This window comes from Ambystoma mexicanum, chromosome 11 (assembly GCF_040938575.1).
Source record: "Ambystoma mexicanum isolate Mex_15411 chromosome 11, UKY_AmexF1_1, whole genome shotgun sequence".
Classification (NCBI taxonomy): Eukaryota; Metazoa; Chordata; class Amphibia; order Caudata; family Ambystomatidae; genus Ambystoma; species Ambystoma mexicanum.
In genome coordinates this window covers 397,239,813-397,267,335 of record NC_090934.1, presented here as the reverse complement: position 1 = coordinate 397,267,335, position 27,523 = coordinate 397,239,813, and the positions used below count along the sequence as shown (strand labels likewise).

At 47.0% G+C, this 27,523-nt stretch overlaps 1 protein-coding gene across 2 annotated transcripts in view; it reads left to right on the top strand.

The window, feature by feature from the left end:
* NR1H3 (nuclear receptor subfamily 1 group H member 3) overlaps positions 1–27,523 on the top strand; it is a 608,088-nt gene that overhangs the window by 311,181 nt on the left and 269,384 nt on the right. For both annotated transcript variants that reach the window (XM_069623157.1, XM_069623158.1), the window contains one exon: positions 11,083–11,349. In XM_069623157.1, coding sequence (XP_069479258.1) covers positions 11,083–11,349 — 267 coding nt within the window. The remainder of the gene's footprint in view (positions 1–11,082; positions 11,350–27,523) is intronic.

Sequence of the window (27,523 nt, the reverse complement as noted above, 5' to 3'; positions counted from 1 at the left end):
CCTCCTTCGCGGGCAATAGCCCACCTCACGTCATCCCAGGGGCACCAGGCAGCCTGCATTGGGACACACAGGGCCCGGGCCACCCCCAGCATTTCCTCTCCATGCGGCCACCGCCGCGTTGCACACAGGGCTCCAGCCCTCGTCGCCATTGTTAGGGGCTGCTCCGGGTCACCGGGCAGCCCCATACTCAGGTCAGGGAGCACCCGACAAGACACACTGGTGTGGCCCTCATGCCGCAGACTCATGGGTGGGGGTCACCCCACCCGCTCCGGACCACCGGAGCTCCACACGTGGCCGGGGGCACCCAGCTCACCGCGGCCCCGGCTCTGGGGGCGCCCAGGCCGGGGTCGCCTCCCCAACCCACCTCACAGGGTTAGGGGGACCCACAGGGACGGCGTTGCCCGGCAGGGGCACCGTCCTCCAGCTGGGCCCCGTCCTTGGGCCCAGCTACTACGGTGCAGCACCAGCATGGTGCTGACAAAGTAACGACACCGGAGCCTCAAGATGGAGTGACTGACGAGCCAGAAGCGGCTCGCTTCTTTTATTATGTTGGTCACGTGGCTACTGCCACGTGACCCATTACAACATCCTGGGAGCTACCATGCTCCCAGGAGGGGTCACCATGCAACAGGGGGCGTAGCGCCCCGGGCGGTCGCCCGGCTCCCCCCCCCCCCCCCCCCCCAAGGCCGGCTCTGTCTTCATGGGAGCTGCTGTTTCAGCTGTACCTTGAGCCTCCTCTGCCTTCATCAAGGATTCTGCCAGCACCATCGCTGACCATCGCTGCGCGATACAGTTCACATCCAAGCCCACACCTCCAAACATCCACTGCTGCACGAGCAACAAAAAAAAATGACTCTGATGGCCATAATCCTGCCTTTTATGCCCTCCAACAGGGTAGATTAAAACGCAAATCCTGGATTAAACCAGTGTACAAAATACCAGGCACACACCAGGGACAATGGGGGCCACAGCAAGAAACCTGATCTGGCCAATAATAGCATTCCTTCTATCTGCCATAGAGATTACTCCGAGCAGACAGTGTTTATTTTTGTTTCTGATGATAGCGAGCGATTGTGAAAAGGATATTTTTGGCCCCTGCAAAACAATGGAGAGGTTGATCTGGGTCTGAGACATGATCCCGCTTCTAACGGCTTCTGGTCAGTCTGTTCACAGCATCCTACCCTTTCTGCAGCCTTGCAGAATGGTATTTAGGGATAACACAAAAGGGGCTAATAGAGTAATCCAGCTTAGACATTGTGAAAGCTTCCACTACTAGATTTATTTCAAGGTGACACTTTTTGAGCCTGAGCCTATTTTTGATTGTGACCTGATAATAAAGTCCTTTACCAAGAAAAATGTCAAGTCCCATAGTGACACTGTGAACCATTTAGTCAGTAATTGAAAGCTGTGAGGGTCACACTTTTTCCTCCGGATGCAGTAGTAGGCACTTCCTGCTGTGCCGTTTTTGAGGTCTCTGGCATGTTTCCCGTTTCATCAGGGGGCTTTCCAAAGTGCCATCTTTGTGGAGTCCCATTCATTGATGTTCGTTTCTCCGGCTGAAGTGCGGCATCCTGTTCTGGCTTCTGTAGGGCTAATGGGGGAGCGGATTGGTGTCTCATTCTCTAGGTCCCTCTACCGCTGCCAGGATTTTTGTGTCAGATGGCTCTTGCAGGGCCTGACCTGTGAGTAGTTTTTTCTTTAAAAACTCCTCCAAAATGTCGGAGGAGAGTAATTGGTGACATGCTTGATGCCCTGGTTGGGCGGTTGCCACTTTCCTATACGGGGCCTTCGCTCATGAGAATTGACGTGTTATCAGCTTTTGAGTTTTTCAGCTGCTCGGTTTTGGAGGTTAACAAATTTGTGACCCCCTTGTCTTTGAGGCTTCTTTCTGTTTTTGCTGCCTTCTTTTGATTTCCAACTGTCGCTGCCGGTGAGTGGTGTGTCTCCTTTAATTTTGGAAGATGTAGTTGCTCTCGGGCTAGTTGGAGTACGAGCTGGTGCATTCTCCTCAGGGTACATTTGGGCAGAGCCAGTCTCCAGGGGTATAGGGCCTGGATTGGGGTTCCCACTCGCTTGAGTGTTCTCACTCTCCTCATTACCAGCAGTTAAATAATCCCCTTGTTCACTGGTCGGGCTCGTCGGATCTTCTCTGTGTGGCGTGGGGTGATCGACAATCGAGGCTGTTACAGCGTTCTGTCCATACATCGTGCTGCGCCTCTGTGCAAACTTGAGGCAGGCTCATCTGTCGAGTCTACTCCAGCAACATCACCGGGTCTGATCGGGGTAATAAAGTTGAAGGCAGCAGGCGCTCCTTCGACGGTGGGTTGTGCATTGCAATCCGCCATCGGGACCATGCTTTCTATTAACTGCTCGGTGATCTCCCCGTTCTGCAATTCCTGTGATGACTAATCGTCCGACATCTCGACCATTAGAACCTCTGAGATGAACAGACGGGGGTGCAGAGGTGACCCTATGTTTGTATCCTTCGGGACTGGGGTTGGAGTGTTTAGTGTGACCCAAAGGAGTGTGACGGCTTCTTTTGATTAAGAGAGTCTTACCAACTGGAGTTGCAGGGTGGTGAGTGTCCTCCGTCGCCAGGTCTATCACAGAGTATGTCGTGGCATTGTGCTTCTTCCGACCCCAGTCCTTGTCTTGAAGGCGGTTTTGCATGTGCCGCAAGAATCTTCCCTCTTCTTCGGCCGCGAGGCCCCGCCACGCAGCCATCGCTGCCATAGACTGCAGCGACTACTCAACTCTGCTTCGATGCTGGGGCCGCTCCACGGAATGTTGTAGTACTTGGGTGAAACCTCCCACACAGCAGTAGACGGTGCCGAAAGACTACGCACTCAGTCTGGCGAACAGCAGGTACTGCAGAGACTGCACACAACTCTGCTTCGACTTCGTAATAGTGACACTTTCTCCTGTAAGAACAGTGGAAAAGGCTCTATCAGTCAGGGCTGGATACGTTTGTTCCGAGTGCCAATATACTAATTTGCTTTTTTTGTCTCAGTTGAAACTACCCACCTGCCCTTCCCTAGCTTCCTCTCTGAGATCAAGTCAAGCTGCTGATGCGTGAAATTGAGGAGGTTCTGGACATGAAGCCTTAGATAAATGTAGTGAATGTGCTCCATAAGGATATGAACCACACCCATCCCATGAGTCACAATGAGACGTATCAGTGGGGACATATACATGTGCAATAACCTTGATGAGAGCAGGGAACTGTGCGAGGAACCACAACCCAAGGTTATTTGGAGGATGTAAATGGACCTAAAACCACAAAGTCGTCTTTAACAGGGTGAAAAATAAAAAGGAACGATCTACTCTATTGATGACCGCGGAGTGATACAAGATGACCAGCATAAAAACTCTCCCAGCATCCATGAGGCCTTAAATGGCATCCAAAAACCTGAATTGCAGAGTTTTTGTCCATCCAGGCCTCAAAATGTGCACATGCCACTAGCCATGGGCTAGTGAATACTGATTCTCGTGAGTGAGAAATGGTGCTTTGTGTGTATGTGGAGAACTGAGGAGGCAAGTGACTTTATAGGACTGGCTAGTAGTTTGCTACTTGCAATTTATATCAAACATTATGAAGCCTGATTGGTGGGGAGGGGTAGCAAATGAAAGCACTCTAGAAGAGCAGGTAGCCGATTTTCCAAAAACCATTACTAAGCTGAAACAAAAAAGTTACTGAGTGATAATGTCCTTGCAGTAGGGGTCTAGGGTAACAAGTCTTTCATTAACGGATGTTAAAGGAGGTTAAAATATGATCTTAATCAAGTAGCAGAACACTGCAGTACACTGGTTTATATCCCCCCTCTGGCACCCGATCACTAGGCGACTTGGTTCACTTGATCCTGTATAGAAGTGAGACCAACAAGTCAAGAGTGGATTTCTCCAATCCGAAGCGTTGGAGCAGCAGAAAATTGTTTGGTTTAACAGCATTTAAGAGGATTGGGTTAATTAAGAAAAACAAATGCTGCTAGCTACTTAATCCCCTCAATGTTTTTCTCTCAAAATATGGCAACATTTTACAAGTTCTGAAAAGTACCCTATCTAAGGATAGCTACAGCTGGAATGAGTGGGCTCTCAATCTGCAGATAAGAGAACTTTAAAAAGAAAATACTGATCTTTTCTTGTCAGAATTTCCTTGTCAACAATGCTGTCTGCTGCTTATATTTAACTTGTTCAGCAGGGATGTGATTTTACCTCCCTTTCTTCCATTTCTATCCAGTGATTTAGTTTGTCCTTTTTGGCCAGTGGCTTTCTGCAGTAAACGACGGGGCCCAATGTTTCATTTTCTTTCTTGTGTGGGTCATGGTTTGGTCCTCATTGGATGTGGTCTGGTCTTCACGTTAAGTGTGGTGTATGGTCTGGTTCACACACTGGGTTGTTGCATGTTCTGGTATTCACACTCGATGACTGAAGGGTAAGGGTCTATCTAGTCCTCCCTGATGCTAAATACTCACACCGCGGGTGATGCAGACTCTGTTCATCTCATTGTGTGTTGTACTGGTCATAGTCCTTAAAGGAATGAGTCAATTTCTGGACGTTGAACTGGGTGCAGTGCAGGGGGATTCTCAGTCTGGTGCAAATATTGCCTGTAGTTTGTACTTATGTATACTTATTTGAAAAACAGGGATGTCAATTTTGATCATTACCAAGAATAACATCTTTCTCCAGCATGGGGTCTGGCATGGATTCACATGCTCATGAATATTCCCCGTCGTCAGGCTGGCAATCCTCGGTAAAGAAAAAATCAGTATCAGTTTTGTTTCTGATCTGTCTTTCTTAGTAGTAACCAATCACTGATCTCTGGGTCATACTGCCCTCTCCCTAAGCCCTGGCTCGGCAGCCATCCTCAAATTTGTACTGCACGCTCAAGTGTTTGGAGTCCTCGTGTTTAGCTCTAGAGTTTTTTGCTTCGTTTTCACGCTTTTTTCAGGAGATTACTCATTTTTTCGATTTAATCGAGCCTCAAGCTCCACCGCTTCTACTTCCGATAACGGGGACCCATTTCGGAATTCTTCTACGCCCCTCAAGGGTGAAGTTTTCGTCGAGTTTACACTTCTTGGAGGATTCTGGAAGATCTGCGGCTTACCTCAACGGACATGGCCCAGGACAAGGGGAGCTTGACGCCCGGATCCAAGCTGTTCAGGAACTGCCCTGGATGCGGATTATATAACGTTTTCAAGGAGGACGAGCATTTGCGATGCCTCTACTGCCTCCATGGGGACAAGACGCACTTGGAGAAGGACTGTGCGTTCTGCAAGAACCTTTCGAAACGGACCAAACAAGATCATCGTTCCCACCTCGCCACCTGGCTGGAGAAAGGCACAGCAAGTGAGAAGGCGAAGAAGAAGGCTGAGCGGGCTTCTAAGTCCTTTGAGGGCGCCCCGGTGACGGGGGCCCAACAGAAGGCCAAGCACCGCGAGTCCGCAGGCTCTGGGAGCGCCGAAAGGTCGGGCTCTTCGGTTGCCAAGCAGGGCGCTACTTCCCCGGCACGTTCGGCCTCAACGAGAGGTTCAGAAACCTCAACGAGAGGTTCGAGAAGGTTCCATCCCAGGGGACGGTCCCTGCTGACGTGATCGAAGATAGCGACGACGAACAGGGCCCAATGGAGCGGCCATCCCGTCCGTCGCAGCCATTGCCCGAGCCCCAGGAGCTCGGCGGCCATTTTGTTGGCAATCCAATCCTTATGTACCGAGATAAGGACGAGATTACCACGCACCCCGACGGAGGAGCCAGAACCAGGCCCGTCGGGAAGCCCTCCGAACAAGCAGAAGAGAGTCCACCCCGCTCCGCCCTTCGTGCCTGCAAGACCGGTGGACCCCTCATCCCCCTCGCCGGGAGAGGATACGGTGACTGATATGGCGACGGGAACGGACGATGACGGTGGCGATGACAAAGCAGACATCCCGTCGTCACCGCGGGCGTCCCCAGCCGACGAGGTGGACTCTTTCCACGCCATGATAACCAGGGCATCCAAGCTCTTCCAGCTCTGCCCTGAAGAACAGAAAAAGGAGGGGTTTCTGTACCAACGACGAGAGGCTAAGAGGAAGACGGCCCTCGCGGTGCCTTTACTCGACGACATCTAGGACGAGGGGCTTGCGGTCCTCAACCCTGCCACGACACCCGCCAAGAGGGACAGGTACGAGAAGAAGTACCGAGTCCCCGATGCCTCCCCCCTGTGCCTCAGGGCCCAGCCCACGCCGGACTCGGTCGTCTCGGCAGCAGCTAAGAAGAAGGCAGCGGGCACGGCGGCTTCAACTTTCACTTCCCCGCCGGACAGCGAGGGCAAGAAGTTGGACTCTATGGGACGGCGAGTCATCTCGTCATCGGCGGCGGCGACGATTAAGGCGGCCAATGCCTTAGCGATCGTGGCCCGCTACGACAGGGAGCTCTGGTTCAAAATAGCTCCCCTGCTAGATTTCCTGCCTGATGACAAAAGGGCGGAGGCCCTAGAAATTCTGCAGGCGGGCAAGAAGGCATCGGATCACGCCATAACGGTGGCAACGGACATCGCTGATACTGGATTTCGCCAACTAGGCAACGGCGTTTGCCTCTGACAGCGGGGATGGCTCAAGGCGACAGACTTTTGCCAGGACGTCCAGACCAGGGTGTTGGACATGCCGTTCGACGGCAACAACCTCTTTGGTAAGGCAGTGGATGAGTCTCTACAGGCCATCAAGACCGACTCGGAGACGGCCCGGGCCCTTGGGGTGCTTCAGCAGCGACGGCCCTTTCGGAGCCCCGGAGGCAGACAGGGTGCCTCCAAAGGATCCAGTGGTGGCTCCTCCGCTTACCGCCAGGCGGCCCGCTCCTCTTCCCAGGAGGCCTACAGAGGTTGCGGCAAGCAAGGGGGATCCCGCCGTCGTCGTCAAGGAGGCCAAGGCGGCAAGGCCTCCTCCAAACAAGACTGACAAGACTGACCCGACAAGTGTCGACAAGACTGACCCGGCCGTGTCGTCGGGCCCCCACCGAAGCACCCCGGTGGGAGGCCGGCTGACAAAGTTAGTCAGCGTGTGGGAGTCCATCTCCACCGACCATTGGGTGCTGGACACCCTGGCCAACGGGCACTCGCTGGAATTCCAAAAGAAGTGCCCTCGCATTCCTCCCGTGGCCAGGAAGGAGAATCACGTCCCTCAACTGCTGTTGGAAGTAAAGGCGATGCTCAAAAAAGGTGCCATCGAGCTTGTTCCTAGGAGGCTCCGGGGGTCGGGAGTGTACTCATGGTACTTTCTCGTCAGAAAGATGACCGGCGGTTGGCGCCCCATCCTGGACTTGCGTTGGTTAAACAAATATATCAAGGCGCAGAAATCCAGGATAGTCACCCTCCAGCACGTGCTGGGACAGCTGGAGGAAGGCTACTTCCTATCGTCGTTGGACCTTGAGGATGCTTACTTCCACATCCCCATTCTAAAAAGGCATAGGAAGTTCCTCAGGTTCGTGGTTCAGGGACGCCACTACCAATTCAGAGCCCTACCATTCGGATTAAAGTCGGCACCCAGGGTTTTCACCAAGTGCCTGGCACCAGTGGCGGCGCGGTAGCGCCTGCAGGGGATCCACATCTAGCCCTACATGGACGACTGGCTAATCCTGGCAAGGTCAAGGGAACTCGCTGTAGATCATACGGCGAGGACCGTCCGGTTGCTCACAGAGCTGGGGTTTGCCATCAACTACCCCAAATCCCACCTGGTTCCTTCGCAAGTAGCTCTGTTTTTGGGGGCGAAGCGCGATACTGTGGAGCAATTGGCCTCCCCTTCAGAGGAGAGGACCAAGACCATCCTGTGCAAGGTGCGGCGCCTGTTAGCCACGGACATGGCCAGGGTGAGGTCTATCAAGTCCCTTCTCGGGATGATGTCCTCATGCATCTACCTTGTGCCCCTGTGCAGACTTCGGATGCGTCTGCTACAGGAGTTCCTCAACGCCTGCTGGTTTCAGGCGAGGGGTTGCTTCGAGGACAGGATCCCCCTCGACGAGGAGTTAAGTCGGGCGATACTATGGTGGGGCACCCGGGCTCACCTCACGACGGGCACAGACTTTCAAACCCTGGCGTTTCAAGAGACGGTGACTACGGATGCCTCTCTGGAGGGTTGGGGGGCGCACACCTGAGATCTCCATGCAAGAGACCTTTGGCTCCTGGAGGCGAGGTCTCTTCACATCAACATCTTGGAGCTCCGAGCAGTGTTCTGGGTGCTCAAGTCGTTCCTCCCGTCCCGCAAGGACAAAGTGGTGAAGATCTTCACAGACAACACCACCACGATGTTCTACATACGGAAGCAGGGGGGCACCAGATCCCCAGCCCTATCCAAGGAGGCCCAGGATCTGTGGCACTGGGCCGTCGCCCAGGGGATGTTTCTGGTTTCCTTCCACCTGGCAGGAATAAAAAACACCATTGCCGACTCACTCAGCAGGGAGCTGCGCTCGTGCCACGAGTGGGAATTGCACCAGGATCAAGTGGATCGACTCTTCCAACGATGGGGCAAACCCCAGATCGACCTGTTCGCAACGGCGATGAACTCCCAAGTGCCAGAGGTTCGCCAGCAGGTTCTGTACGCGTTCCCTCTGTTGCCGTTGCTGCTCCGCCTCATCAATCAGCTCAAGAAGTCTAGGTGCAGGATGATCCTCGTCGCACCGGCGTGGCCGAGGCAGATCTTGTTCCCGGACCTTCTGGACTTGTCAACGTCCCCGCCAGTCAGGCTGCCGGCAGACGCGGATCTCCTCTCCAGAGAAGGAGGCGCCATTCTCCATCACGACCCACAGTCGCTGAAGTTGCAGGCCTGGCTCCTGCAGCAGTAGAGTTTGGAGGGTACGATATCCCGGCTGATTGCAGAGAGGTTCTTGCAAAGGCCAGGGCGTCCTCAACTCTCAAGGGTTACGGTCATAAATGGAAGAGGTTCTCTGTCTGGTGCCGTGCACAGAAGATTAACCCTCTGCGGATTACGGCCCCTCAAGTGCTGCCGTACCTACTGTCGCTGGTCTGGCTCACGCCTCCATAAAAATACATCTGGCTGCCATCTCCCGATATACCAGGACTACGGGAAGGGCGTCCTTGTGGTCTCATCGCCTGGTGAAGGAATTTATGAAGGGACTATTCAGATCATTCCCGCCGGTGAAGGCTCCTGCCCCGGCGTGGGAGCTTAATGTGGTGCTGACCAGGCTCATGGGACCCCCATTCGAGCCTCTGCATTCGGCGCCTTTGAAGTTCCTGTCATGGAAGACAGCGTTCCTCGTGGCCATCACCTCTGCACGACGAGTGGGAGAGATTCAGGCTCTATCTTGCAAGCCTCCATACTTGACTTTTCATGACATGAGGGTGGTGCTAAGGACGCACCCCTCCTTCATGCCCAAGGTGCCGTCGGACTTCCACCTCAACAAGCCCTTGATGTTACCAGTTTTCTTCCCGTCGCCTTCGACGCCGGCCGAGAGGACTTTGCACTCGCTGGATGTAGCTAGAGCGCTGAAGTTCTACGTGGACCGCACGAAGAGTTTTCGGAAGACGTCCCAACTGTTTGTGAACTTTGGGTCTGTGAATCAAGGGAAGGCTCTATCGAAGACTTCCATATACAGATGGCTCTCCGGCTGCATCATGCATTGTCACCGGTTGGCAAACCGACCGCTGCCCGGCCGTCCGAGAGCCCATTCGACCAGACCGATCACTGCTACCACGGCGTTCCTGTCTGGTGTGCCCCTGTTGGACATCAGCAGGGCTGCTACGTGGTGGTCGACGCACACCTTCACAAGATTCTACTGCGTAGATCGGGACTCCAGGGAGGAGTCCAGGGTCGGCCAAGCAGTGCTGCGCAACCTGTTCGCTTAAGGTGAGCCTGGTGAGGAGGTAAGAGATGCTTAATGTTGAGTTGTTGTATTGCTTAATGTTGAGCCTGTTGCCACCACCTCACGTGGTTGTGCATGTGTATACTGCTATGTATTCTTTTATTCATGAGCATGTGAATCCATGCCAGACCCCATGCTGGAGAAGGAACAAGTTACTTACCTGTAACTGTTGTTCTCCAGCATGGGTCTGGCATGGATTCATATGCGAACCCTCCCGCCTACCCCTCTGTGGCTCTTCACTTGGTCATACTGCCACTTAGCGTGCTACCAAATCTGAGGATGGCTGCCGGAGGCAGGGCTTAGGGAGAGGGCAGTCATTGGCTAGGGGCAGTATGACCCAGAGATCAGTGATTGGTTACTACTAAGAAAGACAGATCAGAAACAAAACTGATACTGATTTTTTCTTTACCGAGGATTCCCAGCCTGACGACGGGGAATATTCATGAGCATTGAATCCATGCCAGACCCATGCTGGAGAACAACAGTTACAGGTAAGTAACTTGTTCCTTACAGACTGGTAGAGGCATTCTACGAAAGAACGCTAATACATTAGCACAAAGGTGAGAACAACTGATAAGTCAGTTTTTGGGAATGTGAAAAAAGTGGGACATACATTAGGGCCAAAACAAAATAACAAACCGGTAACTTACAAAGGTACTGTCAACCTAAGGGGGGAAATCATTTTAACTACAGAGGAATACTATACAAATATACAGTCTGGTCCTGTGTTGTACATTGTGTGGTGCAGGGTCTATTTCACATATTATAGGTGATTAAGGATAGTTGAATGATACCAAATCTAGTCCCTGCTGGGATGGCGCTCTAATCCTCGCAGTCGCTATGGTGCCAACTCTGACCTGATGGGGGTGATGCAGGCTCTGGTCCTCAGCCTACGTGTGGCGTAGTCTAGTACTAGGACTGCGTGTAGTGCAAGGTTTGGTCATTAAATTGTGGGTGATGCCAGCTCGGGTTGGGTTCTGCAAGCACTCGTCCTCGCTAGGGTGGTGCAGGGTCTGGTCCATGGGCTGGGTGTGGTTCAGCTTCTGGTCCTCACGCAAACGGTGATGCAGGTTCCAGTCTCCTCATATTGAGTGTTATGTAGGTTATGGTACTCACTCTGGGTGTGGTATGGGGTCTTATCCTGTGAATGCTACACCTTCTTTATCATTGAATTTGTTCAGAGATCATATAACTGAGTCCCTCTTTTCTCTTCCCTCCCCTGCCCTGCCGGTTCTGCAGAAGGCCTGCCCATGAAGAGGAAGAAGGGCCCGGCCCCCAAGATGCTGGGGAACGAGTTGTGCAGTGTGTGCGGGGACAAGGCATCTGGCTTCCACTACAACGTACTGAGCTGCGAGGGCTGTAAGGGCTTCTTCCGCCGCAGCGTCATCAAGACCACACAGTACACATGCAAGAACAGTGGCACATGCCAGATTGACATGTACATGCGCCGCAAGTGCCAGGAGTGCCGGCTGCGCAAGTGCCGTGAGGCAGGCATGAGGGAGCAGTGTGAGTATTCGGGGAGTGGAGCACTGTGAATACACAGGGCATCAGCAGTATGACTACACAGGGCAATAAGCAGGTTCAGCGCACATAGCATGGTAGCATTGTGCATACATCGATCAAAGCAGTCGCACTGCACAAAGTAGTGTCAATGGGTGCGGTACACATGGTGTCAAGAGGTGCAAGTGCACAGGGCTAAGGAGCAATATGTGTGCACAGGTCAGAGATGAACAAGAGATATGAGCACAATGTGTACATAGGGCACTGAGAAGGGGTTGTAAAAGAACAAGGCCCAAAACAGTTCAAAGGAATGACTATACTTGTAAGCAAACAGGTGATGCATAAGTGTATTGGTGACTTATATTGTGCTTTGCAAAAAAATCAAGGACATGACCACGTTGGCGTGGTTACAATTCAGATGCAGTATCAATGAATGAGGCCCATGTATCTCTGATGCTACACTGGGAGGGTAAACCAGAGACGAAGTCCCTGGCATGTGAACAGTGACTAGGGTGCAGGGGATGGAGCAGTGGGTAGTGTCTGCCCTTTCATCTTTCTTTAGTCTCCTCTACTCTTGAAACATAGTTGATGAGTCACTAGTGTCTAGTTGTCTCAAGCTGGTACTGCAACCATTTCTGAAAGCAGAGGTTGTTCAGGGCACACACTTGTTGAAAGATGCCATTGGTCATAGGAGCAGAATGTCTGAGATGCATTATTGGAGAACCCCAAATTGACCTTTGGTTTATAAACTGGAGATTCCCCTTTGCCCACTAACTACCTCCCCACTTGTTCCAATGGAAACCTATATAGTACTTCCTGTGGGCAAAGAAGGCAGTGCGCAGACGCATGGATACTTTTTTCCATGCCACCAGTTTGACGTCCACAATGGCCAGGGGCTCTAACGAGTTATGAGGAAAGCAGAGACCACAAAATTCCAATTCTAGTGCGGATGAGACATCCTAATTGGAGGAAACAATATAAGACCACTGTGTTTTTCAGCACATGATTATTCAAAGAAAAACATTTTCTCCTAAAGTTCATGTAGCCCCGGAATTTGGATAGCTACAACCTGCATGGATCTATGAGGATTGTTTTATTTTTATTTTTATTTTTTTTTATTTTGCTGAGTTAAATTTTGCTGAGTTAAATTTTGCCATTTATTTAACCGCAAAAGTCATGGGAAATGCCCCGTATTCTCCCTCATCACCTCCCCTTCCCCTTTCTACATACCCAAACCCACAATCTATCTTTTTGCAATAAATAATTACACAAAATGGTCAGTGAGCAAAAGTGCGGAATACCACCTGACTAACGTCACTTGAATACCTGTGTGATCCAGATGGAAAACAAGGAAAAGAACATGATGCAATGCATAGTCCTGTGAATCGACCTTTTCCTTCAGCGCTGAGTGACAAATGCTACTGCTTGCTCTTATTTCAGCTTTTTGTGGAACTTTGTGGGCCAGCCTGGGTGATGCGCAGGTTTTCCTTAACAATGTCTGAATAATCCTTAGTCATCTCTTCAGGAACCAGGGAGCCATGGGTAAAGGATAAGGGATGGAAACCACACGCCTCTGTTTAAACAGCTGTCACCCCTGTTAGGGAGCCGACCTGGCCCCTTCTTGGTCAGTGGCAATAGGTCTGACAAGCAGAGGTAGTTGAGCAAGACCAGTAAAGCTAGAATCGTGGAGGAATGAGTCCTCTGTCTTTGTGGGTAGCGCATTTGCCATCGGGCTGGGAGCGGGTAAAGCCTGGCATTGAATGCTGTCCTACAGAAGCAGAAAGGCATTGTGTTATCAGGTTGTTCTGAAGTCCTCTGGTGAGGTGTTCGGGAAGACCAACTTGTAGTGCGTGTGCGGGGTTTCCACCAAGTTAAACCGAACACTCGCAATGCCAACGTAACAGAGAAGCCTATCGCTGCTCTTCGGAGGGGAGAGCGCCGCTATAAAGTACAGATCGCATTTACATCAGAAAAGAAATATTTCCCCACACAACATAAATACTGAAAATGTATTTTATATAAAAGTTGTGCATAGAGAATTATCTACAGAGAGGGAAGTATCAAGTCTTATGTATATAGAACAGTAACAGTGCTCCAGATGGACACACCAAGGCACTTTGAAACAAATATAAAACAGTTGCAACGGATATTACACTGTTAGCTGCTAGTCAGTTTTTAAAATGGAGATATGATTGAAAAAAACACACATCATCTAAAATAAACAATAAGTAGATACAACTTAGCTCAAGCTCCCAAACAGTCCCACTTAGTCACCTAACCAATTGGTAATCAAAATAATACATGTAAGTGATAATTTAGTATCTTTTCGGCAGTTTCAAAGAGTTAAGAATGGTTTGTCAATAGGGATCAACGGGATCAAATTGTCCACTCAGTTATTATGCCAATGACGGTAAGAAATATCGTTGCCAGGAGCAAAGAACACAGCAACCACCAAGCTAGTCAACCGTGTTGGAGGGGACGGGTCATCATAGCATGAGAGATTCTCACAGGTCTTCCTACCATGGCCTTCGAAGCAGAGCTGGATGGGAGAAAACTAGCTGTGGGAGCGGGATTGGGTCAGTGGGGGTGGGAGGTTATATTCACAAGGGATATGTTCCAGGAAATCTAGCCTAAGCAAAAAAAAGTAAAATCAATGTAGTCACAGGGTTGTTACCTGTGCATTTGGGGTAAGATGGATTCACCCCACCCCACCTACAAGACACATGGCGGACACCCACCTCCAGTGCCTGGGGAAAGGAGTGTGCTAAAGTATGGGCGAAGAGGTGACTGGGTGAAAGGAGATTGCGCATAGTAGTCTGCAAGGGACCTGGAACAAGCACAGTTGGACACACACCACCAGCGGGCGGTGGACAGAGAGCAAGTCTGTTGAGCGATGAGAAGCCAGACCTGTAAGGTCCAGTTCAATAAAGCGATCCACGACCTCAAGAGGACCCCACCCGAAGAGATACAGGCCACGGTTTGATTACCACAGGCCTGAAAACCGATGGCTACAGTGGTGTGCCAAAGGCCCACTGAAGAAAATGGTTGTGCTTAGGGGGGGGTGAGAGGGGCCTTGAAGACGGACTGCTCACACAGCTCAGAGACCCTTAAGATGGGAACCAGCAAACAAGATAGGGTCAGAAGACTGCTCAGGTTAATGGATGATGCAGAGACTCTCGAGGAATTGCGAGTGCAGAGGTTAATTAAGGTGTAAGGATTGGGTCTAGCTAGGTGCTGATTCTAGTCTCCAGTCCTGATGGCAGAGGTAGCAACAGGATCCACGGCAATGGCAGACTTCCTTGAGCAACCCACAATGAGAAGGACATGACGGCAGCTGCAAAGCAGTGCAGCGGGCACTTTTTAAAGCATGCAACAGGTGATTCTGGTGAAGACAAAGGACTTAGCACAGGCAGCAGGATCACTCCCATGACGAGGAGCCAATGCATGGGCGTATGAGCTTAGGTACAGCGCGAGTTCTCATTCAGGCTGAGAGGATCTCCGTCCAAGAGCTCTGTGGAGCTAAGTGGGAGGGTGAAGGATGGTGATCAGACTGTGCCCGGCAATTCAATGGGGAGAATCACCTGCAGGTGGTTTCATCTGGTAGATAAGAGAGAGAATGTCACATTTAGGTGGCTATGGTGACAACAGAACAGCTTCTAGTAGAGTCCTCAGCATCCCTCTTGGTTTTCTCTGCTTCCCCTGGGTCTGGTCCAGTAGTTTATTTTTTAATTTTTTTATTTAGTTGAATTTAATCAACCTTTAAAAACAACATATTTTTCAAACAAACAACAAAAAGCAACATATATAAAAGATCCACAATAATACAGAGTGATGAGATAGAACAATCTTTTGCTTCTTTTAAAACCGTTTTAAGAAAGAAAAGCGACAAGGACAGACAATATGAAATTCATTTTGTGAGTAATTAAACAAATATAATAATAGTAAAATCAAAGAAAATGAATCCCATAATGTAGCACTAAATGAAACATTAAAATAGCAATTTAACGTGTTGAACTATCTTCAAAACAAAGCAAACAGTGGATTTTTGTTCTCAGCATAGAGTGATCATGATCGTTTTTAGAGTCTGGGCTATGAAATATTGAATTACTCAACACCCTCAGCTATGCGATATTCTAATAGGTTCAAATCATGAAGAAAACGAATTACATTAATTCTAAGTGAGGTGTTTTTACCTTCAAGTATCATTTGCCATAATGAATTCGGAGACAATTCAGTGTGTTCTTTAAGGGCCGGTTTGAGGAACTGTATTTGCTTCATTACAAGAGATATACATTCAGTGAGCAAATGTTTAAATGTTTCTTTTTGATTAATCTTTTGACAATGTCTACAGTCACCATTAGCCATTGTCAACAGTTTCCGTCTCACCAATACTTCACGTGTTGGACAAAGGTTGAACCTCAACCTAGAAAATTCCATTCTGTGTAATACTGATGGTGATCTAATCAGATACGGTTCGATTGTGCCCTATTTTTTATGTGACTGAAAATAATTTTTGAAGTCACATAATATTGTGCACTGTTTTCAAGTTCTGATCCAATCACCATTAAACATCTTACTTTTTGCTTTCATAGGATTTTCATTTAGAGTTTGTAAAGAAACATCAGCCTCTGCTAACGCATTAATGGCAATTTGATGCCATTTAGATATATGCGGTTCCTTGCTCGTGAACATGTGGGTGGACAAAGTACCTATTAGCATCAAAGTGTCCATAGTCCTTATACATTTTCGAAACAAACTAGCAATGAGCCACAGGTGTCGAGTGTATAAAGAAATCAGGGCGAACTCATGTCTAATCCAAGAAATTGGAACACAATTTGGAAGTCCTAAACAGCGTCTCCAGTAAAGGCTCTCCAGTCTGGACCAACACATTTCTGGCATTAGACCCTGGGTTTTAGATCCATAAAGGAGAATCGGGGTGACCTTTTGACAATAGTAAATTACGACTGGTGTAATTGAAAACTTCCCCAGCCCTGCTTGGATAATCTAGATTTGCGAAAGCATCTGGTTCAATTTACCATTAATGGTGTGCCAATGTGATTGGGTTCTGACATTAGAGATAGTCACACCTAAATAGGTGTATTGATTAACCATTTCAATTTCAGATTTATTGATATGCCAATGAAATGATTTTGTCAGATTTTTCTGTTTGGTTCCAAAAATGATCATTTTAATTTTGGATAAATTGATAGACAACAGATTTTTCTGGGTGTACAATGCTACTCCATCAAATAAGTTTTGGAGACCAGAGGGAGTTTTAGAGAGCAAAACAAGGTCATCCGCATAAAGTAGGGCTGGAGTCGATTTGAAGGCACGCTTAGGAGGATCTCCCACTATTTGAATGAAGCTAGCACCAATGTCTGCGAGAAAAAAATTAAAGATTGATGAAGCCAAAACACATCCCTGTTTCAGCCCCCTATAGGTTTTGATCGGGGAAGTCAAGGCACCTTCACAGGTCAATCTGATCTGGACTGTTGTCTGAGTGTGTAAGGCATGAATTAACGAAATCGGGTATAAAGGGCAGCCAGCTAGCTTCAGTTTGTGTAAAAGAATTTCACGTGAGACCTATTCAAAAGCGGCTCTTAGGTCAATAAATGCTAGATAGAGTGGTTGTTGATTCATAGAATGAACATTTAGTATGGTTGTTAAAGAAAAAAGGTTGATGGAGGTTCCTAAACCCTGTATAAACTCTGTCTGGCAAGGGTCACGTTTAAGGTGCTTTAGCGTTCATAAATTAAAGGCTCGCAGAACAAAATGGGCAAACAATTTCCCAGGAGCAGGCAATCGGTCTGTAGTTTGAAGGATCAGACCGATCACCCTTCTTGAAAATTGGTACAATTATCGATTGGCACCAAGACTGTGGAATGGTGTATGTTCCGAGTATTTGGGCAAAGATATGATGTAATATCATGGCCCATTCAAACGGATGTTGCTTAAAAGTGTAGTTGGAGAGGCCATCATGGTCAGGGGCTCTTGAAGAGCTAGATTTCTGTATGTAGAATAGGATGTCCTCCTCCAGTATTTCCATTTGATCGAAGAGTGTGGATGGTGGGCTAGAAAAAGGTTGAGGCGCTTCCGGCAAAGCATACAAGGTCTTATAGTGTTCAATCCATACACATTCCAACACACCATTTATATGCAGAGGGACCTGTGAGTCATGATTAGCAAGATAGATTTTTAGAGGTGATGGCAGATAGCATTGCTTCACCATCATGCTGTAGTTGAGTGAACTTGTAACATTTCAACCTGTTCTTGTATCTGCATTTAAGAGTTTTTAATGTGGCAACTCTAGTGGCAAGAGGTAAATGGGCAGCACAGCGTTTTTGCCAATTTACCCACTTCTTTTGATCTTGTATTTCTCGATCAAAAGTATGTTTATGAATGTTATGTGAATGAGTTGACCCCACCCTTAGTACGAAATAAAGAAAGGTGTGATGGGTAGGGTTCATGATGTAAATTCGTAATTTCATTATCAATAATAAGCTGCCCGAATAATTCTAACGATTTATGCGTCCAGCGCAATCTTATTCGTGCATTGTTAGCCACCACCAGGGTCTTGTAGATATCTTCCCTGCACGAAGGGATGATATAGGAGGGCTTCCACAGGACAGACAAGAGTTCATGATCACTGGAGTTACGTTTAATTACTTCAAAATTGGAGATTTCTGAAAAGGTGCATGTATTGACCAGTACAAAATCTATAGTCGAGATTGTAGAACCTCTATGCCAGGTGTAGTGAGGGGGAATATCACCATCACAAGCACCATTCAACATAATGAGGTTGCAATATTTCATTAACGTTTCCCATTTAAAGTAAGCTGGTGAAGATTGCTTTTAGAGCTAGACAAACAATCTATATTAAAGTCACCGACTATGAATAAATAGGTAATATATGCATCTTGCATAATGATGTCAAGTAGAATTTCTAGATCAGAGAAAAAGATTGAATCTATTATTGCAGCAGGATTCCGATAAAGATTTATAAAGGCAATAACTCCCCCTGAAAATGTAATTCTAACTAATTGTAAATAATGGTTTGGTGCAAGCCAGGGACTAATTTGAAAACCCAATCCACATTTCACAGCAATCATTAATCCTGATGAAGGGCGGCCCGTCACTCCAGGTTTAGCTGGATTCAAATTAACATCATACCCATTTCATAGAGGCCTCTGTAACAACCATATTTCTTGAAAAGCAATTATCGTATGACTCAATAAGCTAGTATCCATTGCATTCATCAAATGGGAATACCCACGTGTATTCCAACTAGCAATTCGATATTCAGTAGTTTGTGATTGCAGTGGTGGTTATTTCTGGTGATGCCAAACTTGCGAATTAATTCCATGCTTTAGAGTGGACTGAGATTGAGCTTGTGAGTGCAAAAAAGGTTTAGAAGAGGAATACAACCTCAGCTTTTTAGTCATTGGAGTAGTAAAAACTGGGGCCATGCTGGACGGTTCTTCTAAATAAATCGGATTAAGAGCCAAAAGGAAGCCGATCGCAAAGCGCTTCATTTTAGCTTGCCATAAGGTGTTGCGAATCAGTGCAGAAGCTACCCAGATGCGAACCGCAGACCAATCTTGGTCATCTAAAAATTCGACCTGTAATGTATCTTGTGTAGATATACCACTTAACAAGTCAACCTCATTCAATATCGCTAATACACTCGATCTTGATAAGTCATAGGATGGAAACAGAGCAGCTCGACATTTAAGAATGAAGCGATGATGTTTATTAAATGGTAAAGCATGTCTAGATTTAGAAGGAGCGCATGCATCATTTGTGATTCATTCTTGTTGTTCTTTTCAATGTTATCTGTTGGATGAAAGCGGTCATTGTCTCTATGTGGGGGCATAAGTCGAAATTCAGAGGAATTTAAACAAGGGGCTGATGGCCTTATAACGGATGGTGCACAGGTTTGATTTGCTGAGGATTTAAATTTTAAGAACTCTTCCATTGAATGTCTAATCTCCGCTCGCACATCCGCCAATATGGCCTCAGTTTGGGACATTGTAATTACAGAAGTTTCATTAGAAGATGCCAACGCTTGTGAAGCAGAAGGATCGGGACATGCAGTTGATGGCATTACAGCTGGCATGACAACAGGCAGAAGCGTTGGCTGGTTTATCAATGTTTTAATTTTTAGATATTCATCCATTGATTTTTTGATCTCAGCCCGCTAGTCAGCTAATATAATATCGGCTTGTGACTGGGTGACTTCAGATACTGTTTTGGGGATCACTCCCGCAGATTTTTCTTGCAAGGCAGATTTAGAGGAAGGTAATATATTCAGAATAGGTGAGGAATCAGATGTCAAATCAGTGATTAATATGGTTTGAACTGGGGCAGAGTCTGAATCTGATGATTCTTCAGATTGAGTTGTGATAGCTTGGAGTAAATCATTTAAGGGTTCATGGTCTTCAATGCAGGACCACATTTTATGGAATTACATCTTGTTGACTTCAAGGTCTTTTTACGTTTTGCTTTGCTCACTTTGTTCATGTTACGATTGGACATTTGAATGCGTCGTATCCGTTTGGCGCATTGTTTGATGTTTGTACTTAAATTGGGCAGATTTTATATGGTAGAAAGGAGAGTTGTGGAATCAACATGTGAGTGAGCATTGAATATGTTAAACATTACCGGTGCAACTTCAGCAGTTATGGGTTTGAGTGCCTGAATGAAAAGGTCATCAGTTGCCGTGAATGGAGCCTCCAGTATGGGCACTTCTACTGCTTCAACAGGGCGAATAACTTGCGCAAATGACGGTAGAGATAAGATATTGGATTCTAACCGTCGTGTAACCACAGGCGTTTGATCTGGGTTTACAAGAAAGCAACTGGAATCTACCTCGAATGGAGAAAGAGGACAATCATCTGTTTGTGTGCTTCGTGATGTCCTTTTATTAAGAGAGGACACAAGTTTGTGTAACTGCGCCGACTGCTGTTGTGTTCTATTGTCCAGAGTTTCAAACAATTTAAGCATAAAATTAACTGAGGAGTTAATTGCCGCAAGAGCAACTTCTGTTAGCGTGTTTGTGGTAGCCAAAGCAGGCGCAGCAAATAAGAGCAAAGCAGGAATGTTTGATGGTCTTCGCGGGGTGGGATGCAGGAACGAGGCTGACAGAACAATAGAATTATCATGTTCTGCGTCAAATTAACTAGGTGAGTGATATAGACTATCATTGTGAGTCTTTGAAGTTCCAGAATTTACAGGAGAGATGCACACTGAATCCACATGATGCGATTTGTTTAATAAAGGATCAGGAAGAGACACAACAATTGGGCCAATAGTATTGCTTGCATGCAGATTTTGTATAGGAGTCGGTGTATTCCCCCTGGATTGGGGAGATTGAATATTAGGGTCCTTGTCAGAAATGACGATTGATGGCAATTCATGACCAATGTTGTTTGTCTCTACAGATAGTTCAGTGGGTTTAAGCAAATCAAGAGCTGGCGGATCAGAATCTTTTATAATCTGAGAATCGGTAATTGAAATATTGAAAACATTTGTGGAAGGACAAGTTAAATCTACACACGGGATCACCGGGGTATCAGGTGCATTAGTTACATTGGGCTCACCTTCAGTGCCATGGGCAGAGTCCAGGCATATTGCATAGAAGTCGCGAATATCAGCGGAAGCCATTTTCTTCCCAGGAACAAGCATGGGATGACCACTTAATTTGCTCTTCAAAGCAATTGTGGGTGAGGGTTTGGGTGTCGAAGGTGTTAGTTGAAAGGAGGCACTTGATACTGCTATAATGGCTGTTTTGAGTGTATACATTCAAATTTATGGATTTGTGTACAGTAAAAAGTAAATCAAAAGTAAAATAAAATGCCACAACCGCACGCTGACACGCTTAACAGCGTAACAGCAGACTTTCTGAAGCGGACTTCGTGAAGCGCGCACTCGAGAAGCGCAACGTTCACGATATTGTAGAGAATGCTGGGAAAATGGGTGAAGTTAACTCTGAAGAACTCCAAAGTCCAGGGAGCAGCGCTCTTGATAGTGTTCCCAGCGTAACAGCAGACTTTCTGAAGCGGACTTCGTGAAGCGGGTCTAGTCCAGTAGTTCAGCTGCAGAATGGCTCGGGTTCCCCCAAAATATACACATAGAATCATCCACCATGCATACATTTGCTGGCCATCCAATCATGGATAGCCAGTCGATCTCCATTCAGATCAAGCACACTCTCACACATGTGGATTAAGTTGTTTAGGAGACCTTTATTTAGTTCATCCCAGATCCCATTCAGTCAGAGGCACTTTGTTCAGAGCACTGCAAAGGTGAATGACTTTATATGGAAAAATAAAGCTTACAGCCAACAAGGCCAGAGATTCTCTACATGCTCAACACTACCCGTACCATGTACCATTTTGGCTTTTGCAAAAAACACTTCCTTGTGGTAGCAAATGGTGACAGAACAGTGGCACAATGGAAACAATAAAACACTTCCACTAGCCTGCACAGAACACGCACAGAGTCTGGGTGAGGCTACTCACTCGGAGGCAAGGAAAGGGGGGGGGGTAATAAAGTGGCACCTGCCTTTGTAGCTCTAATGACTACCAGTTCAGCACATTTGAAAATAATTCATTATAGTGGAAAGGGACTTTTAAGATCCTTGTGACACAGAAAGAAAAGGAAAGTTAGCAAAAATATTGGGGGCTTGACAAAATGAATCAAAAAGAGAATCTCTTCCCGATTGCATAGGGTAACAAGTGAGGGTCCATTCAAGATGTGACATTCTTCAAGTTGAAGAGGTCCACTATTGGCAAATTTAGCCAAAGCCCATACCTAGGCCCCATTAGCACCTTGTACGGTACCAGTTTTGGGTCTTACCGACGCCACAATGATTGTTGGAGCCTGTCGGATTCACATTCTTTATACATGTCGCCTTTTATTGGTTATGTTGGACCTTTCAAATGAGTTTGTTATTACATTTAAAAATCAGGCAATGTGTTACGTCAGAAAGACATTTTTGGCTCTCATTTTGCCAACTCTGTTAGCCCCCCCCTCTTTAAGGTCTGGCTGAAAGTTGCAATTGCACTTTGCTGGTCTGCCCCATGTAGCTGTTTTGGGTAGGAGGCCAAAGGTGATACAAAAGAAGCCCATTTGTCCCAGGGTGAGTCACCTCACGTTGAAAGTGTGTTATACTTTTGATTTCGCTGCACCGACCTTTTTACAATTCTTTTTTTGTTGTTGTACATCTGTTTATTGGTACATATACTTGACAAACAGACAAGCGTCTGGGAAGCGATCAAAGTACCGGATTACCAATAAGCAATAACAAGCAAAGAAAAACAAAAACTGCATCCAATGTTATATAACATACAGATTTCCTATAGAGGTGACACATGTGGTTAGAGCTGCAGCTCAGATATATAGGTGCGTGAGGGAGCCATCTTCCCAGTTCGAGTACCAGCTAGACAATGTTTCAGTTCCAAGTAGACGTGTAGTGCTCCCCTTGTAGTTCTAGTATCTGTGTAAGAGAGCATCGAGGTGCCCACGGGGCTCTATCGTCAGATGGGCTGAACATTGCCAGGATGAGTGCATTCCAGGCGGTTATGTTCTCAGTGGATTCAAGGATTCCCTTCTTAATGGCCCTGTACCAAGTCACAATTTCAGCTGGGCTCCATGTCTTAAGGTTGCTGCGCCAGAGCTGATATTGCGGACCCCCCTTTAGCTTCATGACATAGCTATTCTTCTTTTGGCTAGGACACAGGATAAGTCCATGAATTTGACCACATGTCTTTTCTTCTCTGGTCTGGGGTATACTCCCAGCAAACATTCCATCTGGGACCACTGATAGCCGCCAACTACAGCCCCTGTGCATGCCACCTCTATCTGATGCCAAAAGGCGCGTTTGTTTGGGCAATACCATATCATGTTTGATATCTGCATCATCGTTTCCACACGACAGGCAGTTGGAGGACAGCCTAGCGTCTATTTTGGCTACACTGCTGGGCTTCATATTCGTCCTGTGCAACAAGTTTAGCTGGAGAAGGAGAAACGTAGCATTGCATGAGACCTTTTTGGCAAAACATAAAGCATTATCCCATTGACCATCACTCAATACCTGACCCAAATCAGTTTCCCACTGAGTTTGCAGCATAATGCTTCTCTCATACGCCACATTCAACAAGCCCCCATACAACCTGGAAACAGGTCTCCAGCCATCCTCCAGTTCATATAGCAGGGACAACAATTTAGCAGGTTCAGATTCCCCTGACCAGTCAGGTCATCTGTGTTTCACAATCATAACAAGCTTCATATACCTCAAGAATTGGCCTTTTGGGAGCCCTTCCATCAATACCAAGTCATGAAAGCCCTAAACATTCCATCCTTGAACATTTACCCACCTTATGGTGAGCCCTGCCTCATCCCATCTCCTGACCACTGCAAGGTTGCCAACCTCCAAACAAGCATCAACCAACATGGGGACGTACAGCAATTATGCATTCCACAGCTTAAGCACTTCCACCAGCCTTCCCCACACAATATGTCCAAGGGCGATCATAAGTGACTCCTGCCCCAAGCAGCAACCCTTAACCCACAGGGATTTCTTAAGTACCACAGGGTGTGCCAGGTCTTTCAGCAACCAGGATTCCATTGTCCGCTTGTCCGACAACCAACAGTCCACATACTGAAGGTGGGCAGCTAAATAGTAAAGCTCAAGCCATGGGAGCTGTGCGCCCCCATCTTTGTAGGGCATGCAAAGGGTGTCCAGAGCTATTTTACGCCTACCCTATCCTCAGAGGAAGTCCTTAATCATAGAGTTTAAGTGTTAAAAAAACCAGCTGTGACAAAGCAGCGGACATTAGCAAAGAAATATAACCGGCGTGGTGGTACAACCATCTTCACCAGTGCTATCCAGCCCATCAGCGACAAAGGCAATCTAATCCAAAACTTCATAGAGCATTTCATCCCATCTACTACCTGTACCGTGTTTTTGGCATGCATGCTTTCTGGTGTGTGCGATCTGAACGCCCTGGTACCTGAACGTGTGCACCTCCCGAAGCAACCCCAGGTGCGTTAAGTCCCAAGTATCATAGTGATGTAGTCCGGCTAGGACTCCTTGTTAATAGGAGCCACGTGACCGCTCGGCATTGGGGGCTGCGGACTCATCACCCATGAGGCAGACACCTAAGCAAGTAGAAGTTGTTCGGAGAAGTGGGAAGTCTTTCTAATAAGGGAAAAGTAACAATAGTTATGTTAACAAGCAGAAGTACCCGCTTGTAGGGAAAGCATCTCTTTTCCCCCATTATTAGAAATAACTTGTGGCCGAGGAACCACTCCAAAGCTAGGAGAATAGCAGCTTACCTAAACAGCCACAAAATACATATTCTCTTTTTTCGAGAGACAAGCGCAACCTGGCGGAAGAGGGGAAACTATAGCTTTGCGAAGTCATGGGCACCAGTAAATTAGTAAGCACTGCAGTGCGATTGGTGAACTCATATGGCCCCAATCTTGATGATCCGGAATTCTATGTGCACATTGCAAATATACTGGCGACATACCCGCTGACACCCATCATATGGGGGGCCATGAATACTATATTGTATTAACAACCCGATGAAACGAGCAGAGCGCATAGACTGCTGACAAAAGCGGCATGCTGCAGCCTAAACCAAATGGATATGTTGGAACTATGTGATGTGTGGTGGACATTGCATCCTGGTATATGTGAATACTCCTACTATTCCACAGTATGATATGTTCTCTACGATCTGCTTGTTTCTGGTTTCACAGTGCCTACCAGGGAAGTCAGTAAGTGCCGATATACTCCCCCGCAATGCTCTGACCACTCCCCTGTAGCACTACTGCCGGAATGAGGGGGGAGGCATAGGACGGTGCATCGTGGGGTTTCAAGTCCGCTCTGTTAGACCTAGTGTACCGGGTTGGCTTCAAGGAGGATATTTGTGCATTTATCTGGAACAATGACAATGGCACAGTGACAGATGGCATATGGCAAACTTTCAAAGTTTACATTAGAGGAATGGCCATGTCCAAGGAGTTTATTGTGCTTAGAACCATCCGGAGGGACATAGAACAAAGTGAATGCAAACTCAGTGACTTGAAAACTAGCTATGCGACATCACCGCGCTGCGCCTGCTTAGGGACATACAGTCAAAACTGGAGCAGTTTAGAGAGCATGCTAATAGGGAAGTGAAATATTTTTCTAAAGCAACAACAGCTCGGAAATATTGAGAGGAAGAAAGAGTAGGGAGTTATCATGGCTGGAGCAGGTAGAGAAGGACCCAGTACAAATAACCGGCATAAAGGACGATGAGGTGCTTCGGCACACAGAGCGGGACATTAACAGTGTTTTCTCAAAATACTATGAAGCCCTATATTTTAATGGCGTAGCAAAAGGGAAAGAGGATATGTATGCTCTGTTGGATGATATTCCAATATCCAGGCTTTCAGAAAATGTCAGAGCGCAAATTAATACCCCATTCACCACTGAAGAAATGATGCGTGTCATAAAGAGCTCCTAAAGAGTAAAGCCCTGGGCCCAGATGGGCTCACTGCAGAATTCTGCATGCAGTATGTGGCTATTATGGCCCCCAAATTGTTCAAGGTATGGTAGGAATCCCTGGAAATCGGAAAACTCCCAGAGACACTCTGTGAAGCTGCCATTATAGTACTCCTTAAACCAGGAAAGCCAAACGAGGAGTGTGGATCATACCGTCCACTGTCACTGATTAATGTAGACCCCCAAAATACACACGAAAGTTACAGCAAATAGACTACTGCTCTTGATGTCATTTCTTATCTCCCATGATCAAGCAGGCTTCATACCCAGCAGATTCACGTCCCTGAACATCAGATGTCTATTTAATATCATGGCCCGCATTTCACCAAAGGCCGAAGCAGTGGCAGTAACGCTCGATGCACAGAAGGCTTTTGACATGGTGTCTTGGAAATGCTTATTTACATTGTTAAATGTCGACTGGGCAAGCAAATAGTACAATATGTTAAACTACTGTATGCAAACCTGGTTGCCCTATTAATGCAGTAACATCCAAACCATTTGAGCTGGGTAGAGGGACGTGCTAAGGCTGCCCCTTATCACCCATGCTATTTGCCTTGGTGATGGAGCCTATGCAGACTTAATCAGTGAACGGCATAAAGAGCGTGGAATCTGAATAACGGGTTATCCTGGAATCATCTCATATGCAGATGATGTCTTGTTATATACTGGAGATCCCCAGGTCAATCTTGACCCCATAATGGAAGATATTACTAGCTTTGCAACGTTTTCTGGATTTACTGTGAACTACACAAAGTTTGAAATCTTTCCCCTAATAGACAAAACTGCACAACCGCAGGGTGTGTTCCCTCTGAAATGTGCACCTGATAGAATTAAGTATTTGGGGATAGTAATATTCAGGCTTAGAGACACTGACAACCTCAGCACACATAAAACATATGTGGTTACAAAATTGAACAAATCATCACTTACACTGCTATCACTGGCAGGACGGCTAGCCCTGATAAAAATGATACCGCTGGCCAAGCTACTGTACCTTGTGATGAGTCAGGAATGAAACTCGGACACAAGTTAGCCATGTTTTTAGTTAAAGACTTTTATTGAAAATAAAAGGGTTGGAAAAGGCCTCTCTGACCCCACTCTAAGAGGAATTCCCCTACCTAAAACCAAAACTAAGGATTGTCTGTGTCAGGATGTCAAAATCAAAACTGTCCTTGTGCCCAAAAGTTCTATTCTGACGCTCACACTATAAACTAGAAGGTGAAAAGGTAAATGTCTTTAACCTTATGTGCTTGGGAAGAGTTTGTAAAGGAAGAATAAATAGTTCCAACACAAATGTTCTTCAATGATAAAGGTTCCTTGTTCCAGAGGGGGGTTCCCTTCCTGTGGATTCCTCTTTAATACAAACAATTCTTCACCCAAAAGTTCCTTGTGTCTATCTTGGTCCACAATAGCACTGTCACTTATAAAGCTGTTTAGCCTTGTAATTCTGTTCCTTTCAGAATTCCTGATTTTCCTTTCTGCCAGGATTGTGTTACTTCTTATCTGTCAAGACAGTTCTAATATTCCTTCTTATAAATTCTTGTATGCACACACTTGCAAATGCCTGGTATACTGTCCTGCCAAGGCTTCTTGTATTCACACAATGTTTATCTCCACTTCCGCAGT